The sequence below is a fragment of the Nestor notabilis genome, unplaced genomic scaffold (assembly GCF_000696875.1).
Source record: "Nestor notabilis isolate BGI_N333 unplaced genomic scaffold, ASM69687v1 scaffold8760, whole genome shotgun sequence".
NCBI lineage: Eukaryota > Metazoa > Chordata > Aves > Psittaciformes > Psittacidae > Nestor > Nestor notabilis.
In genome coordinates this window covers 33836-53507 of record NW_009910636.1, presented here as the reverse complement: position 1 = coordinate 53507, position 19672 = coordinate 33836, and the positions used below count along the sequence as shown (strand labels likewise).

The following is a 19672-nucleotide window of genomic DNA, read 5'->3' as shown; positions in this document are numbered from 1 at the left end:
AACATCTGAATTGAAAAAGTCTAAAATTGTGTAATCTAGGTTACAAATATTTTGAATTTGCTACTGCATTTTGAAATGGGAAAATATAGACTAGAAAAGACTGGGCCATCATTGGCTTCATCCCCATGCTAAAGATACAGAGAATGAGCTATACTTAAATCATTCTTGGCAAATGCCATCTCATGTGTTCTTATAACATGTTCTTCAAGTTGATGGACATTCTGTACTCCTTAGACAGTCTACTCAGTGTTTCTCTTACAACATGTTCTTAAATCTTTTCTTGCTTGTATGATTCAAATTGATAAAGCTGTTTGTAGTGATGCCTTGGTAATGATTGTTACTGGAAGTCTTTGTCATTCCCTTTGCTGTTAGATTTTCGAAGAGAGAATGTGCTGCCTCACTCTACCTCCAGATCCAGACTTACTTTATTGCTCCAGTCTCCCCCTGTGAAATTCCTTATCAGCCCAGAATTCTTTACAGTGCTGCATTCTAACCCTGTGAGTACAGCGTCTACAGCTGAAATACTTTCATAAATACATGCTTATAAATAGAGTTGTCTTGTGTACAAAGATACTGCTCAGTGTTTGATGCTAAGATAATGATAGTAAATAAGGAGGGTAGATAAGTACAAACACTCATCATCACTCCTTACAAGTGGTGGGCTATAAAAGTCATCCTAGTTGGCATTATAGCTTCTAGAGTTTTTATTTTTCACTTAGTTCTTCATCTTTATTAGGATACAAAACTCATTTGTTTTACAAAGCAGCAGCTTTCTTACTGTGCTTACCAGGGGGTGAGAGAGAATTCTGAGAATGAAAATGATGCTTATTTTTTAAGATCACATTGCTATTTATGGGATGATTCCCCCCCTGCCCCAGATTGCCTGGTTTATTGGACATCACACTGAACAAAAAAAGTATCTTAATATACATTTTCCTTTTTGTTCTGCCTGTTCTTCAGTGCTGCTTCTTAAGTAGTTGGTTTTGGGTTTTTGTTCCCAGTGTATCTTTTTCTTTGTGTAACAGGATGTATAGTGTAAACTGCAAGGACACTTGTAACTAACTGAATGTTTTTTAAAGTAGTGATCAATGTTAGTTTGGTTTTGATATACATGTATGCGCACATAGCTTTTTCTTGAATGGGATTATCTACCTCTGTCCTTAAAGTAGGACAGGTGTAGATAAGACCTCTGGCCAGGGAGTAGAGGTGTAGAGGCATAGAGTGATTTAGGTAGTAGCACAGTGCAGTCAGAGGGCCTGTGTTGTGGCTTCTGTCTATTGCTAATCCTGGAGAATGACCTGGTTTCTGGTTGGCTGGGGTTATTTTCTGGGGAAGGGTGTTAACTTTTACCCCTTTTATTTAAAGTTTTCCCTATTCCTCAGTGCTCTGAGGAATTATACATGGACATGCAATCATGGAATCATAGAATGGTTAGGTTTGGAAAGGACCTTAAGATAATCTAGTTCCAACCCCCCTGCCATGGGCAATGGAATCGGTAATGTTTTGCACTTTGTTGAAGTGAGTCAACTACGAAACTGTCCATCTCAGGCAAATTAAGAAACGTCAAACACTTACCCCAAAACCTCAGAGAAAGGACCATTTTTTTCATACCAGTATAGCTTAGGTGGAGATAATTTTTAAGGTTTTATAGATTATTTATTTATAGTGGAAACATTGTCTTTTGTAGTAAGAAGAAATTGTATCTTTTGAAAGTATTTCCTTTTGTTACTTACATTTCAGAGTGCCTACCGCATGTTTACAAATAACACGTGTTTGAAGCACATGATCACCAAAGTCCGGCGGGACACCCACCACTTTGAGCGCTACCAGCATAACCGTGACTTGGTGGGCTTCCTCAACATGTTTGCCAACAAACAGCTGGAGCTGCCCAGAGGCTGGGAAATGAAACATGACCATCAGGGCAAGGTAAGCGTAATGTGTGTGCAGCTCCGAGTGCTTGATCTTGGATGTTGCGATGTCAGGACTCAGTTGGGTGCTCTTGACGGGAGCATAAGTGCATGTAGTTCTCCAGGTGTAAAAGTTGTGCATCCTTTACTCCTGCTTTTGCCAAAAGAAGATTGGAATTTCTTGTCTGTGCTGACAAAACACTATATGAAAGGGAGGGAGACTGAGAAGTGGGTGTTAATCATTACAAGGAAAATTGCTAGAAAATCTGTGGCCTTTTTACAGTTAAATAAGTCTCTTACATTCCCTTGGATGTTTAAAACTTCTTTCGAAAAGAATTACCTACTCTGTAAATACAGGTGGTTCAGTGAAGTTCTTGGAGTTTTCCTTGTGTGTTCGTAAGATAATTTAGATGTAAAGTTACTTTATTATTATTTACTGAATTTTATTTACCTATTGTTGAACCATTTCTAATAGGATTTTTTTTCTTGTTTAACTGTCAAGCTTTTCCTTAGGGCTTTTATTTTTCCTTCAATCTCAAAGTCTTGAGTGGGATTCATTAGTGTACATTATTTGTACTGGTACCATTTTCCTAGGTAGGTCCTCTACCCAATGATAAGTAGGTCGAGTGTTCATCACTTTCTGAGATAAAATGGCTGCACTTAAGACTGGGATAGCTCTGGGCAGGGTCATTCTATTGGTTATTTATTGGTTGACAGGAAACAAGTTGTGTATAATGTTTCATTAATAGGGATCTTGAGTAGGTGCAAGTCTCACTGCTTTTCAAAACACGTATCACTTTTCAATTTCCAACAGCATATTTTAAAGTCAAAGAACAGGCATTTTTACAGTAGTAATGTACCTTTAAACTAGTGTATCCTCACTATCTAGAATATAATTTTCTTTGTGGAAGATAGGGTTAAAATAGACTGTGATTAGCATGTGAGGAAATGATAAGGCTATCAGTTCATGTGAGCGGTCCTTATTATGACTACAGGCATATCAAGCTTCTCAGTTCTCATATTTGTAAGTCTTAGTGTGGTTAGTTAGCTATGAGTGTCTGTATAAATGAAGATCTTGATGGTTGCAAAGATTACAGGCAGGTTCTAAACTGAAGGGTAGAAAAAGTGCTTGAGGGTTGTTTTCTTCTTGGGATTAACAACTCTGGAAAGCACTGTGTTTTTTCATTAGAAACATAATTAGGAATGTGCAGTTATACTTATGCTGTTCCTTGTCTCCCGTCCTCTTTTCTGTTTTAAGTAATTCTTTTCCTGTTCCGCTCTTCAAAAGCTGGTTTTCTCCTGAATAATACAGCAATTTTCAATTGACTTTAATAGGCATTCCAGAGAGAAAATCAGATCTCTGGATTTTGGTGTGGTATTTGGTAACAGTGATGCTACCACAGCATTAATCAACAAGAGGAAACATTGACTAAATCCCCATTGGGATTTCTTCACTTTGATTTAGGCTCAGTATTGTTCATTTTCATTATGTTGACTTGCTTTGTTACAAAGCAGTGCTTGTGGCTAGTAGAAAAGCCTATTCAGCACTTGAGAGAGAAGATGGCCAGTACACAGTCAGACCAGTGCTTGATGACACCAAACCGAAACTGGACCTGCCTTCCTTAAAGCATAAAGCTAAAGAGAAGAAAGTAGAAATTAGCCGTGCCACAATATATAATTATATTCTATTTCCCTGGCTACTCTTCCTGCTGAGATGAGGTTTTCCTTTATTTTTCCAAGTATTCATAGTAAGAGCTTGGTGCGCTTGCTCACAAGGCACAGTGATCTTTCTGACCCTTATTCAGTGCTGAGTAGTAGAGTTTTTACTTCCCAGTGTCAGTGCAGTCGTGGTTGCTTGTCCTCTTCGCAGGCTGCCTGCCAAGGTCAGCTGGGGACTGCCTACCTCTGAACTCCCTTCAAAGCTGCACAGTAAAACCCGATTGCCCACTCCTGACGCCTCCATGCATCCACTACAGACTATAAAATCCATTTGGCATGCAGTTCTCTCTAAAAGTTCTGGTGTAACTAGTATGTAACTTCAGATTGGCATTAACAGATGAACCATCTTCAGTCACTGACCGCAGGGAGGCAGAAAACAACTGGAAAAAGTGGTAGGAGGAAGCATCCACTATCAGGGTCCTATCTAGTGTAGACTAGACAGGTCCCTGATCTGAACTCAGTCCCGTAAGTTTGAAATTCTGCATTGCTGCATACATACACATACACACATGTATTACACAGATATGTACCCCAGTGCATTTGTGTAGTATGTGTAAACACAGTCATATTGTGAAGCCAGATACAAATGTATACATTTTTTAACTAGATCTCTACAAGAAGTGCAAATTCATTATAAGTTATTATAGGACTTTTTTGGTTTTTCTTTCTACAGTGAAAGAATCCATTGTAATTGATTACAAATGTCTTCAATAGGAAGAAAAAGTATTTTAGCAAGCTTCATAGACTTGAATTGGAAAGATAACTTAGGCAACTATCTGTATTTAATGGGCTACCTGTAGACTTGGAACTACCCATCTTATGTCTGTCTCTTCACGCATCATAGATTCATGGATTATAGTTGGACAGCAGTTACCAGAGGAATTTTTTTGAAAGGAGTCTGTGAGCCACGCTGTGTTTTGAGCTGTGTGCCAATGTCCAGATCAGCCTAAATCCTTGAAGCTCCAATTATGATCTTCACTGAAGCTTCACAGTAGTAACTTATGCTTTATTTTAAAGTAGCTGTTACTAGCTGGCCTGTAAGCATTCATATTTAGCAAAACATGATTGTCTTTAACTTCATATTTAAACCAAGCTGTTTATTTAAATGTAACGCTGAAGAACACTACATGCAGTATGGGATTGCTGCTTTACTCAAAGAACTGTGTAGCACAATTGTAGGTAGTACTTTCTCCTATATTGAATCATAATCCAATTTTGTTTCTAAGTGATTTTACAGTATAATGTTGACTTAATGAAATAAACCTTTGTCTTGATGAAAGTGCTTCATATCTTATACATACACATAGACCAGAGTGTTAGCATACTAGATAGAGGGACATCGTTAAAAAAAAAGACTATACCAACCACTTGCTAGTAAGTGAAAGAAACCTATCCGTCGGGAGCAAAATCTTCAGAAAGCCTAGATATGTTCCAGCAGCCTCCTACAGTCATTTTCCAGGTGCCAAACTGAAATTTCAGAATGGCTTTCATTCTGCTTTCCCACTGGTTTCATACCCTCTAATCTGTGTATTTGCACTGCAGGTGACATCCTTATTTGTCAAGGTCAACAAGTCCTGCCTCAGGCTCAGACATTGCAATTAAAGTTGCATTTACTGGATACACTTTATAGTTTTCAAACTGTGGAACAGTCAGTTTCACTTGCATATCTGTAACTATGTCAAATGATCCAAACAAAGTTTTTCCTTACTGTTCAGGTAATGTGATTCCTTGCTTGAAGGCACAGGTTACAGGTACAGGCCTGTACACTGTTTAGGGCTGTAGGAAACTTGCTGCCCTCTTCAGGAGCAATTCTAAGGTTTTGCTACTTTGGTGTTCCTCCATATGCTTCTCCTTCTTGGGAAATGGAAGTACGAACAATTTCTCCCACCACAATCCACAATGGTATTTAGTTGCTGTGTAGCATGACACACTGGTTTGTCTGCCTACCTTCATGGCAGTCAGAAGAGTTGCATTTTCTCAGGTCTGCCTGTACCAAGCAGTCTGAAACAATGATTTAATGAATGCTATAACCCAGGGTCGCTGCCAAAAGAACAAGTTCAGCTCTCCTCTCGTCCCTGGGAGGCTCTCTGAGGTTAGAGGAACCAGCAGGGACAGGGACAAAAAGAGAGTAATTTTAGCCTGGACCAGCTCCCCAGCTGGGTTCAGTATGTGGCTACACAAACACTTGTGTCCACACAAGGCAGGAAGGGCACAAAAGGGATGAAACAAGTGGTTGGGATGAGGGAAGATGAGAATATTCCATTTGCTGACACCGCAGGACTAAATTGTTTATGAACCTATGGTCAAAGTACCTCACTGGTAACCCAACACAGAAGTGGCCCCCACAGTCCCTGACCACCTCTGCTGGTCCAGATTCTTTGATTCTTCAAACCAGATGTCACTTTCCTGTAACTGCTGCTCACAACTGGGATCTTTTTTTAGCTCCTTCCACATGTTTCTAGCATTGTGGCTGACAAAACTGAAGTGTGTTGAAATAGAACAGTGCCGCTTTCCAGCTGCAACACTAACACTGGGGAAAGGTTAAATTTCAGGGCTTAGAAACCTTTTTGGTTCAAATTGGACAGAATTGTAGGAGGTTTTCATTTTCCAGGATACGTGCCCCTCGTGACCTTGCTTTCAACAAATGGCTGACCGGCCAGTAAGTGGTAGTTCTCACCACTTGCCTGATTTCAATGGCTTTGTTGCCATCATCTTTCTGTCCCCGACTGACCTTTATTGTTTCCTTCTTTTTTTCTTTTAAAGGTTATTGAACCTAGAAAAGTTGTATCAGGAGCGTGGCAGAAATGCCTGTTGGCCTGTAATCATAGTTCACCACAGGATGCAATCATACAGTTGACATTTACACACCCAATTGTGTCCATAATTATATGGTAAATAGTTCACAAAGGGAATGGTTTTGCCACTTAATGACATCTTTTTAGATGCTTATAAGGAAATGAAAGGGAGAATACGCTGGGATTACTTTTATTAAACATTTAAGTCGTCTTTTCTTGACAATCATAATAAAGTTTCCTAGTTCTGATGCTTGTTAGATGAGAATTTCAAAGGGCTTTAGAGGCATGAATGAAGTAAGGCTTTAAAGAATTCACCCCTTCAGTGAGATGGAAAACTGTTATCCTTCCTCTGCTGAAGGGAAATGCAAGCCAAAGGAATGTGAGGAAGATTTTCCAAAGCCTCACGTAGCAAATGAAACCTAGATCCTGAATAGACATTAATCTTGGACATATTAAAAAACCTCCAAGTATTTGCTCTAATTTGCTATAAATTCTTTCTTTTTTCTTCTTCTCTAGGCTTTCTTTGTTGACCACAATTCCCGCACCACCACGTTCATTGACCCCCGGCTTCCCTTGCAGAGCAGCAGGCCCACTAGTGCGTTAGTCCATCGGCAGCACTTAACAAGACAACGCAGCCACAGCGCTGGTGAGGTGAGTTGGATCTGCCCCTTCTCTATGGGAACCACCAGGCTTTTAGGATCCTCCTCTTTCACATCGTTCTGCTCACAATTCTGTGTTGTGAGGAGCATGAATCTTCTGTAAGCATATGGTACTCATCTGCAAAGATTTATTATTTTATTTGCTAGCTATTGTTGCCTTGAAATGTATGATTTCAGAGGAAAAAAATCAGACATGAGTGTTTCTCTTAATTTGCAGTAACCCCATTTAATCACAGGAGAGCATCTGGTTACAGATTACCAGATGCTGATTTTCACTGTCAAAATATGTATTGTTGTCTAGTGTGGTGTCTGCTAACTGTGTTGATGTAACTGCAAACAAGAGGGGGGGGATAAAAAATGCAAGTGTGTATATACAGCCAGATGTAACTGTATATGCAACTTTCCAAATAAGTATAAAAACTCTTAACACGTACAGACTTATCAGGCTGTTCTGTGCATTTGCATATATATTTCATCTCTGCTTTCTAAGTAGAAATACATGGAAAAAATATTTTGTTGATTTCTCACAGTGAACCATTTTCACTGGCAGTTTCTGTATTGTTGTAACTTGTTTTTACGTGTGAGCGAGTTTATGTACAATGACTTAGACTTCAGTTGTACTTTATTTAATCTCTACACTACTGTTGGCTGTAAGTTATCTTCTCAGGGGAGGGCTATTCCATGCCAGGAATTAAAAATAATATAATTTAGAGTGGTGAGAGAAATGCTCTGGTTCATGCTTCTTGTAGCTCTTTGTGGCAGGTGAAGTTCTGCCAGAGGTCTGTTTAAGAACAGGCATGAATCTTCTCTGCCACTTCTCTAACGGCTTCTGCTGAGCTGCAGTGAGTGCTATACCACTGGCTGCATATCTTGTTACATCCTGTGTGAACATGGTTTAGTCACCCACAATACTTTAGGCACATGCCAATGTATGGTATATTTTACACATGGTTTTAAATAGCCTTTTCCATCAATTTGGTGATGTGATGTAGTCAGCGATGTCTTGCAGCAGGCACGGAAGCTATAGCTGTTTAGATCTTCAATAGGTTAAAGCAAATATTTTGGTTGTGATTGATTTGTATTTGTTAATATTTGTTTTCTTAACTTTACTAAATACTTACTGAAAGTAGCTTTCTTTAAGCAGCATTCAGAAGTCCTGCACTTAAAATAGAAAGATTTAAAGTAAATGGTGCTGCTGAAGTTGTCAATACTGCAAAATAAGTGTAGTTAGCCTATATCATATATTGTATCATCATATATAATTGTAACTTGAATTAAATGGAAATATAATTCCAGATAGGAATCTCAGACATAGCAATTCAATGCAGTATTCCCATTCTAGGATTAATGATGTAATATTTATTTATGTGCATATGTATGAGTCCAAACACCACTTTCTTCTGTGCTTATGACTTAAATATTGCACAGTTGCAGCTGCTCTTCCTATTTTTAAACCATTGCATCAAGAAACTGTACATTATTGCAGAAGATGAATACTTAATGAAAAAAAAGCCCTCTCAAAATACTTCCTTTGGATTTGCCTTGCCACAAACATTGATGTTTTGAAGCCACTGACCCATTTTTTTACAAGGAGATGCTCTAAAGCAAATGTTAACCAGTGTAAGGAGTGCTTTTTAGCTAAAGCTGAACTGCAGCATGAAGCTGGAGCTAATAATAATGCCATTCATTTTCCAGCACAATGCCTACAGGAAATAGTTTTTTATTTTTCTGAGAGGGTATTATCAGAGAGCACAAAAGTCTTGGGACATGTCTCAGGACTTCTGCTTCTTCATGATTTCAGAGACTGGATTTAAAAGCAACCTTTAAAATGATTTGATATCTTGCAGTTAGATGGTATAGATAGCTCCGAAACTTGGAAGTGTAGTTCAAATTTTAGCCATTACATGTAGGCCAAGGAATTCAGAAGTAAACAAAGGTCCAGAAGGATGAAAAAGAGGTTGGACAAAATGTTTTATATAAACAAAATATAAAATACTGACACTGTAGAAATGACTGAAGCCTCAAAAAACAGGAGAATGCAGAAGTTGCCCAGACATCACAAATGCTACCAGGAACTATTTTACATTGTGGGTTTACCCTAAAAATTGTTCATATGCAACATTTGTAATCCCAGAAGGTGACCTCAAAAAAATCACAACAGTTTTACAGAATGATTGTAGGAAACATATTTTTACCAGTTTTGGACCTGTTTCCCTTGCCTGAATGTGAACTCACTTCTTGATCTTCCTGCTTCAACCACAAGCTTGTTTGCAGTTCAGATTTAGGGAAACTCCATTAATGCACAGAGGTAATAGATGTGCTAATGAAGGAGCAGATTTTGATTTTCAGAACCCTTGATACAGATAAAGATGTCCTTGAAGTACAGAAGTCCCTCTGAGGGAATCCTGGTTTGAATTCTTTAGTTGCTTTTCAGAAGGGGACTGTTATTTAAAAATAGCAATAAACTTTGATTTAGTTTTGATTCTTCATATTAATAGGCACAGTATACTAAATGATTTTTACTACTGAGTGTCATACAACACAGCTGATTCTTGCTGCAGTGGTTACTGGGGATAGTGATCCAGCAAAGCATTTACATACATGCTCAGTTTTAAGCCATATGAGTTCTCACTTTTATGTACCCAAGTACGTACACTGGCAGAGAGACAGTCATTGTGGTTATTTGTGCATTTTCAGGTCGGAGAGGACTCCCGTCATTCAGGACCACCAGTTTTGCCAAGACCATCTAGCACATTTAATACAGTCAGCAGAGCTCAGTACCAGGACGTGGTTCCAGTGGGTATGTCAGCATCCGGCCTCTTCTCAGAGAAGTTGTCCATGACTGAGTGTGTCATGTCAGCGTGCACTGCTGGGTTTTGCATTTGGTTGGGGTGGGTGGAAGTTGTTATTTGTTAGGATTACTTCTGTTCATCAGCATTTCCCAATTGTCCACTTGGAACCTGCAGGAGTAACACTGAAGTGTCTGCGCAGAACCAAATAACCGATGTAAAACTTCCACCTTCCTGTCTCACTCACTCTGCACGGTGACAGTTGAAGCCAGTGAGCCAGGTTGTGTCCTAGCTGGACTCCATGTATTCCTAGTGATTTTTTTTACAACTTCTGAGCATCTATTTTGGCAGGATTCCAGAAAGTGTTAATCAGCTTGGAATTAGTCATTAGCTTAACTTCTGTTACATACACACAAAGTTACTGACTTCTGTGCCACCAAGAACAGAATTTAGCTTATTGAATCGAACAGCTGTCACATTGTGCTAAACCAAGATAAATTAATCTGATTGACTATAACTGGCTCTTTGTACTGTGGCATGTGTACTTAAAAATCTCCGCTAATTTAAATCCTTTCCCTTGCCATGGACATAGTATGCATACACTGCTCAGCACTTAGTGTGAGGATGATCTGATACGGGTTTTTTCAATGACTCTAATGTATGAGAATGGATTTGAGTACAGTGCAAACCAAGGTCTCTGCAATTTTATTCTAGCAATGAATATTCTAGTTTAACTACAGCTAAGAGCATGACTGATAAAATATAATGGAAATTGCTGACAGAATTAGACGTGTTGAAAGTGGGAAGGACGTGTCACAATGAGATTTGGTTCATAATCAAGAAGCATGTTCCCTAAATGATAGTACAACTGGTAGCCTTACATGAAAAATTATTAGCACAATGCTGCTAAACTGTAAAGATGAAGTCTGCTGTCATTATTGTTCAGATCTCAGAAGGAATGTGGTCCTGTCTGTTGGTATCTCCTTGGTTCAGCATGGTATTTCTGTTGATGTTTTCAGCTTACAATGACAAGATTGTTGCATTTTTGCGGCAGCCCAATATTTTTGAAATTCTACAAGAGCGTCAACCAGAACTTACCAGGAATCATTCACTCAGGTAATAAAGTTAGTGAAGGTTGCTATTCCCACTTCAGTACTAAATGTTAATTAGAACTACTTCCTTCAAAATTGGCAGTGCAACATAACTGATTGTAGATGTTTGGGCTATTCAAACATTCATACAGCTGTGAAAGTAGTTCTTTATTGTATTTCTCTGTAACTCCCTGAAATAAGGTTTAGGAGAACTAAGGTAGTGTGCTGTTACCAAATAAAGGTACCTACAAGAAAATACTTGGAACAACTGGTGTAAGAGGTTTGCTTATGTCTTCAAAATGTGCCAAGACAGCTGGATGGCATGGCAAATGTGCCCAGTCGTTTAAGTATGTGTACAGCTGGGAGCATGAGGCAGAATGGCATTTGGTTTTGTCCTTGTCTTCTCAATGCAGCATTTACAGAAAGGCTGCCCTGACCTAATGATCTTGGAGGTAGTATTGTAGCAATAAGAATTTTTAGTGTTTCTCCAGAATGGGTATCTACAGGTTTTTGCATAGTCCAGTGAGATCTGACAAAGGATGATCTTCGATTCTTGTATTGTTCTTATAACTACCTTGTATGCTTAGACTAGAAAGGATAAAAAGTGAAATTCAGAAAGTGGCAAGATCCCTTTCAAAGTGTATGCCCCACAAAAACACTTTGATTCATATATTTAGGTGTAAAATATCAACTTGGGTATTAGTGACTAGGACTAAATGACTGTATCTTTTCTTCCTTGGACACTAAATGTAAAAAATATGGTTTGCTGGTTGTGGTCTGTTGTGTGCAGAGAGCTGCCAGCGCAGTGCTCTGTGTTCCAGATGCCTATCCACACTGGCTGGCATAGCAGTCAGCATTGCTTTTTGGTTTTTTCCGTTCTCGTAGTGTTACTTACTGATTCCTTTTCCTCCTGTCCTGCAAGTTCCCAAATTCAACAAGCTGCCCTGTTTTGCAGTTTCCCATTCTAATAAGTTTTGTGATGAGGCTTCTATGTTAAAGATTTGGTTTACCCTCTAAATAAGTCCTGGCTGACAAACCTGAAATGACATATTAGCAGAATACACGTTCTCTGGAAAATACAGAGAAAAGGAGGAAAATAAAGATCTACAGTTCTCAGCCTGTCAAAACAGGCATAGGAAGGGTGCGTGTTTGGGTGAGACAGAGTGGAAGTAATACTACAAGGGCTTTTCAGGAAGAGATCTTAAATGCAGTGTGGTATAAAAGCCTCGCTTTTAAAATCACAAATTGCACTGTAATGTATGGCTTGCATTTGTACAAAGGTTCAAAACTCAAAACAGACAGTACCTCTTTAATCAGTTCGCTTTCAGAATAGTAATGTCCTCCTGCAGGGCTCAGCCTTCTTTGCGTTCAGGGACACAGCTAGTGTGAACTTGGAAGGATTGATTTTAAAATTTGGGGTTTTTTTTTTTAGTGGTCAAATAGCTGTACTACCTGAAACAGCCTGAGCATTGAGGAGACGAGGGCAACAGGAGAATCATTCCTCAGAACAAATTAGCTTTTTAGTTGTAGTATTTTGCTGCACATGTGGACATGGTGTGGCAGGGGTAAAAAATGGTTTCTGAAATACAGAATCGTAACTCCGAGGTTTTTATGATACACTCTGTGCTTTTTCTTGTTGCTGTGGTGTGCATCGGTGCCTTATTTGCAAAAGATATTTTGGAGACCTTTTTGTTGCTTACGCAGGGAGAAGATCCAGTTCATCCGGACAGAGGGAACACCTGGGTTGGTGCGTTTATCCAGTGATGCAGACCTTGTCATGTTACTCAGGTAGGCACTGCTTCTTTCGATGCACATATGGAATATGCTGTGGCAGCTGCTGAGGAGCCTTTCAGTGAGGAGTGTGTGCTGATTTAGTGATCTAATGATTTCCCTTCAGTACTTGGACTTGCAGCTGGGAGAGCTACAACTCAAGGGTCAGATGTTTTATTTTCATCATGTTCAGTTTCTAGATGGTAGTTGGAGGTCATGTTTTTTCATAGGAGTGGTGGAGTGGGGTATTCTGTCTGAGGAAGGGTGAATGCAAGAGTGCTGTGCTTGTGATTTATATGGATTTGCCCAGGTCACTTTTTATTGTCCTGTTGCACTCATCTCTGATGTTCAGGTGATACAGTTTAGACCTCTTTGCAAGAATGTGGCTTCTATTGCATTAAGAATATGTCCGTTTAATTCTGTGATTTGGGAAGTCTGTATTTGTGAATGTTCATACTTGAGATGTGTTTTTACTACTTAGTGTTTTGCTGCCTCTTCACTGTGCTGTCAAGCATTTTCCCCTTTAATAAAGGAAATACTGTTGTAGCTTTCAAGAAATGGGAAGTTGCCTCTCTAATATTTTTTGTTTAACCAACTAACTCAAAATCAGGCACATTTTTTGCTAGAATTAAACCCTTGCATAAAGTGCATCAAGAAATTCACAAGTACGTTTAAAATTGAATCTAGTGAAACAGGATTGGCATTAGGAGTAGAATTTTGAGGTCAGGTTGCATAATCATAATCCTTTCTGGTCCCAAAATCTCTGAATTAATTACAGCTTAAAAAAAATAATCTCATTTTAAAGCCATGCTGAAACTTATTTTAAAGTGCAAATATTGTTTCTTAAAAAACCCTTCTAAGACTTTTGTTTTGATATGTGGAGATGACACAGGTTTTACACATTAAGATCTGGCTTCAGCTATTTGTTTTTAAGTAAAGATTGCATGAATGATTTTATCACTGCGCTTTGACTGGGTTTTGTTCCCTCTAGTGTTCTGTTAACAACAAAGACTGCTGATCATTTTTATAGGAGAAATAAAGCAAATTCAAAATTTTTATTGCAGTCTTTCTTTTGTAGAAAAGCCATAATCAGTATAAGTAATTTTTAAGAGAAAAGTATTAGTCAGTGTGTCCCTAGAATAACTTTATCACGTTCTTCAGACTTTTTCCTCTTCATCTACTTTTTTCCCCAAATAAAATACCTAACTGAAAAGCACTGATGAGGATTTTCTTCCAATTTTATTAATAATCTAATAGTACCATTGCTGCAATGATGTATTATTGAGTGTCGTGGTTTAAGCCCAGCCGGCAACTTGGACCCACGCAGCCGCTCGCTCACTCCCCCCCTTTTCCTTCCTCCCCCCACTCCCGGAGGGATGGGGAGGAGAATCGGAGGAATGTAACTCCCACGGGTTGAGATAACAGCTCTCCAGTAACTAAGGTATAATACAAACCACTACTGCTACCAATAATAATGATAAGGGAAATAACAAGGGGAGAGGACACAACCGCTCACCACCCGCCGACCGATACCCAGCCCGACCCGAGCAGCGATCTGGGCCTTCCGGGTAACTCCCCCCAGTTTCTATACTGGGCATGACGTGCTGTGGTATGGAATACCCCTTTGGCCAGTTTGGGTCAGGTGTCCTGCCTCTGCTTCCTCCTGGCTTCCCCTCCTCTCTGGCAAAGCATGAGACTGAGAAAAGTCCTTGGTCAGAGTAAACATTACTTAGCAACAACTAAAAACATCGGTGTTATCAGCGTTGTTCCCAGACTGAAAGTCAAAAACACAGCACTGCACCAGCTACTAAGAAGGAGAAAAAATGACTGCTGTAGCTGAACCCAGGACATTGAGAAAATGGTATCTATGTCTCCATTAGTTTCTTAAAATGTTGAAGGTTAAACCTCAAAACTGGACGTAGTTATTGTGAGCTTATTCTGAATACATACTAGTCTAAAATCAAAGGTAGGCTAAGTGGTGTACTGAGATAATGGAATTTCTTTACTTACCATTATTAGTAGATTTTTACTTTTAACAGTATCTTCTAGCAGGGTGTCATCATGACCCTTCTCTATGAAACCCTAAACCCCTTGCATTCAAATCACAATGACTCAATCTTCCTGAGGCTCAGACTAGCTTGGCTGGTTGGATGGCCTTGGGGAAGACCTGTTTCCATGCCTCTCCTTCTTCAGTTGGGGGGGAACAATATAATTGTCCTGTAAAGCACTCTGAGATGTAGTAAATAACTGGGTAAATCACTAATTCTGATATTTTTATTGCTTGGGAACACTGTACATTTTTTCACATCTCAGTTATTAAGTTGCAACTAACTAAAACCAAACAAACCAACCCCTATATGTTTAGGGACTGAAGGAGGTAGAATTCATCACATTTTTAAAAATACTCTAAGAATAGCATTATACTATATTTCAGATGTTAAGCAAATATATTTTTAAGTTTCTTCTTCTAAACATGTTGTTTGGTATACAACACAAAGCATCTTTTTACCTTTTAATTTCATCCTAGATTGGAATAGAATCATAGAATAGTTAGGGTTGGAAAGGACCTTAAGATCATCTAGTTCCAACCCCCCTGCCATGAGCAGGGACACCACACACTAAACTATGTCGCCCAAGGCTCTGTCCAACTTGGCCTTGAACACCGCCAGGGTTGGAGCATTCACACCTTCCTTGGGCAACCTATTCCAGTGCCTCACCACCCTCACTGTGAAGAACTTCTTCCTTAGATCTAACCTAAAGTTCCCCTGTTTAAGTTTAAAGCCATTACCCCTTGTCCTACCACTACAGTCCCTAATGAAGAGTCCCTAGCGGTTTATATTTTATCACATTTTCAGCATCAAATATAACTTGCAGGAAAACATGCATGGTCATCAATATAAAAAGAACTGCCAGAAATTGCCATTTTAAAAACTCTTGCAAAAATTTTTCTAGGTATTTCTTCACTGAAGAAACTTAGTAAGAAACAGCCTTTATTTGAACATTGATTTCACTGGTTGAGCTCTATAGCAAAAGATTGGCTTCTGATACTTCTGCAGCTCAACGTTTGCAAATAATTTTTATGTATCTCAACAGTTTCTTCTTACCTGTGTTGTGTTTAACATACTACAGACTTTGATATCAGATCCATTCTGGTATTAGATACTGTCTGCTTGGATTTGCTTGTGTCAATTTTGTAAAAAAGATTGAAATGTTAATATATATACAGGGACTGTACAAAGATGCAGTGATTAGGCTGCAAAATGTTATTGTTTATCTCTTTAAAGTTGTGAGTCAGTACTAGATGAAGCATGAAATAACTCAACCTGAACAGACTAGATGCTATACCTCTTCCTGCTGCTTCACAGCATGAGCATTAAAGGTAAAATGAAGAAATAACTTACGCCAACAAGCGTACTATTCAGTATGCTCAACATGTTCAGATGTGATTCTTAATCCTGGAGACTTAGAATCTTTATCTCTGTCTTGGTCTTTGTGCAGTATCACACATCTTTTTTTCTATGAAAGGGTGATTTAAGGTTATTGACATCTTTGTAATGAGAACACAAGTTAAAAAAAAAGAAGTGGGGAGGACAAATTTTAAAGGCTTATTAAGTATATTTTTACCGTGAAAACAAATACCAAATTATGTATAGCAGTGTATCCCAAAAGTAGTAATTACTGTTTTCTGGTACTTTCAAGATCTGATTGAGGGAATGGCAGTAAAATATTCTGTATCACTCTCAGTTTATTAGTGGAAATAGGCAAGTGACTACCAAAGAAAGCAAGTTAGTAACTAGAAATTTATTCCTAAAAAGTCAAAAATGCCATGCAAGAAACAAACACATTATTTCTTTTTTTCTTCTTTTTACCAGCTTGTTTGAGGAGGAGATAATGTCATATGTGCCGCCACATGCCTTACTTCATCCTAGTTATTGCCAGTCCCCAAGAGGCTCGCCGGTGTCTTCACCTCAGAACTCTCCAGGTAAGTTGCTCAGGCACAGCTTCTGCAAGGGCTGTGCAAAACCACTTCTCATGCTTGGTAAGGACGCGTTCCAAATCAGTAAAGTCAGGAGCACACTCCAGCTGCCTTCCCAGAAGTCAGAGAACAAAAGCCAATAGAATAATTGTTCGACTATAATATTTTGTTTGCTTTCCAAATTGAAATTCACGGCAGCCTAAAGCCGAAAACCTGCTATTGGGCAGCTGTAACCTGTTCCCTTTTGTGGTTCCTGACTTGTAGATGAGTAAAGTTATATAAGCTAAAGCACCTTCTGAGTGATCAGTGAGCTTGTCACTGCAGTACTTTCATTATGATGGTATCTGTAAGATAATGCGGTAGAGATAGTCCCATAATATAGTTTATATTATGCTGCATGTAATGATTTTCCAACAAGATCCAAGTTCTGTTGCTCCAGCAAAAACGTAGATTTATTTAGTCCTTGTTTGAGCAAAGTCAACAAGTGTGATTGCATTTGACTGTCAAAGTTGAATCTTTGCCTTGGGCTCAGAAGATATTTTGCTGGTAGAAAAGATTTGGTATATTACAACTTCAGAGACTGTGATTTTGTTCTGACTTGTAAAACTTGCAAACTTGTTTTTCAATGATGTGAAACAACTGAAGTGACTGCTTGTGCCAGGATCCTGATGCCTAGACAATTAAAAGTACGGATCTAATAACCGTACGTTAAAACAAGAGTGTTAATGGGGCTTTCGGGCAATGACAATTTTATGTAAAGTCAGATTGCTATCCCGTAACATGAGTTCAACAGGAAGCATACTGCAGCTGTCTGGAAGTACATATGTCAGAATGGAATGAAATTGGTATTTACATTTTAACTAAGTTGCAGGTCAGAACTGAGTTATGTCAAATATGGCCAGTTCCATTTGACCTCTGAAGGTTAAGTAGAGCAATTAGAAGTTCATAGATGCCTTATTCTTAGTTTTCTCAAGAAGATAATACTTAAGTAAAATAAAATCACTGCAGTGAGTTGGAAGTAGCTTAAGGGAATTTCTACAAATTTGAGAACAAAAGTGTAGATAAATAGAGAACATTTGGGATGTGAGCAACTCTAGGTAGTTCCAGACAATAAGAAAATTTTATCAGAAGTACTGTGATTTTTATGGGCATTTCCCAGTCCACAGTCATAAAACCCTTTGCAAGAAACCTGATTAATATCATTCATAAACATATCCTGGGTGGTAGCTTTTCCTGTTGCTGGATGTAAGCCCTGTGTAGGACCTATTCAAAGAAACTATGCAAATACCTTAATGATCTTATGACATTCTGCAAAGCAGCAAAATATAAGGAAATACCAATTTAATTCCATTCTGATATGTTGATATTGATATTTTCTATACATCTATGGTTTAGATAAAACACTTTTGTTGAAAAGAAGAATAGAATCTGCATATATGCATCTTATTTGCAACTGCAAACCTGGCAGGTTGTGGCTTTCAGAGTTAAAATTTCTTCTTTACTAGTACATGCACCCAGGCATGATGGGCAGGACTTCACTCCAACAAAGTAATTTCCAAATGCATTCAAACTTTAACATGCAATATTCTCATCTATTCCTCAAAGTAGCAGCACATAGTAAAGGATGAACAGTGACGGTTTTAGTCCCTTTCTCCTTAAAATTGTAATCTCTATTCTATTTCATAGAAAAATATAGAGACCATTGAATCTCCCTTTCATTCTGCAAGTATGCATGTTTGTATTGGTGTACAAACGACTTTTTTGATGAGAAGCTGTAAATAGCCCATAATTTCTGTGGGGGCTCTGTGTCCCTTTTGTCAGCTAAACTGGCTGTGCTGCACTGCACGAGGTTGTGTGTTAAGGATCCATTGTTCAAATCAGTCACAATCAGTTGTACTTTCTCTTTTGGGAAGGATGAATAGTCATGAAGCTGCTCTTTATATCTGCTTTAGAATATAACCTCCTTGAAAATCAAATCTGATTATCACATCACTAGTGTTTTTTAGCTCTTCCATTAACATCTTTTGTTCCCGAGGCGGAAGTAATCACTATAATTGCCCAGGAATTTCTTGGCATATGCATCTGATTTGCAATGAGGACTTGTCATGTGCTGATAAAATAATATACTGCTGATTTTTGAACTGTGAAGTAATGTGTTACCAGATTCTCTCTCAGCAAAAACTTCCTTCAGGGGTTAAGATTAAAATATGCTTTTGTTGCATTTGTTTGGTGACTACATTTTTGTACCTACTTTGACCCAAAGCAAAATAAACAAAGTAGGGGGAAAAAGCCAGTAATTGAAAGGCTGTTTACAGTTTCAAGTTTCTGTGGGTTTTCTAGAGAATTCAGCTGAATGTACCATTAGAAGCCCTTGGTGCTCTCAGTAAAAGAGGATAACCAGTACAGATTAATGACCGTGATTTATTTTCTAAATGGGTCCTGCATGTTCCCGTTGGAGCTCTAAGAATTCCGTGACATTTTCTATTCCTCCTACATGCCATGCTAAGCCTATAACAAATGGCAAGTGTCTTTCTGGTCAGACAGGTCTTTTAAAGACCTGTAAATGGCATTCACTGTTAATACTGATCTCACTTGTTCTCCCTCTGATCTCTGCAGAGAGATTAACTCTACAGCTTCTTTCAGCAGCCACTTCCGCAGGATGTGCTCGTCGCCTTTTCCGTCAGCCCCATATGCTCTGTGGCTAAGCAAGCTGCTCTCTTTTCCCCTCATCTCTGCCCACAGGCTGAATGAATACATATTCTCTCTCTTTCATAATCTGAAATGTTAAGTTCTCATGCCTTCACCCATATAGCAATAGATGCTTCTGTGTTGGCTTAGTTTCATAAAGGGAGCCAAAAGAAAACTCACATAAGGAACTGTCACTTAAAAGACAGAAGTCTACATATAAGTGTTTCTAAACTGTTCATTTTTATTTCCAGTGCATTGTGGGCCTGTTGGGTGACCAC

The 19672-nt window shown here is 38.7% G+C and overlaps 1 protein-coding gene across 1 annotated transcript in view; it reads left to right on the top strand.

The window, feature by feature from the left end:
- HECW2 (HECT, C2 and WW domain containing E3 ubiquitin protein ligase 2) overlaps window positions 1-19672 on the top strand; it is a 103691-nt gene that overhangs the window by 63350 nt on the left and 20669 nt on the right. Inside the window, exons 12-18 of the mRNA XM_010011032.1 lie at window positions 373-497; window positions 1741-1926; window positions 6938-7072; window positions 9778-9880; window positions 10889-10985; window positions 12665-12748; window positions 16603-16712. Of these exons, the coding sequence (XP_010009334.1) occupies window positions 373-497; window positions 1741-1926; window positions 6938-7072; window positions 9778-9880; window positions 10889-10985; window positions 12665-12748; window positions 16603-16712 (840 nt within the window). The remainder of the gene's footprint in view (window positions 1-372; window positions 498-1740; window positions 1927-6937; window positions 7073-9777; window positions 9881-10888; window positions 10986-12664; window positions 12749-16602; window positions 16713-19672) is intronic.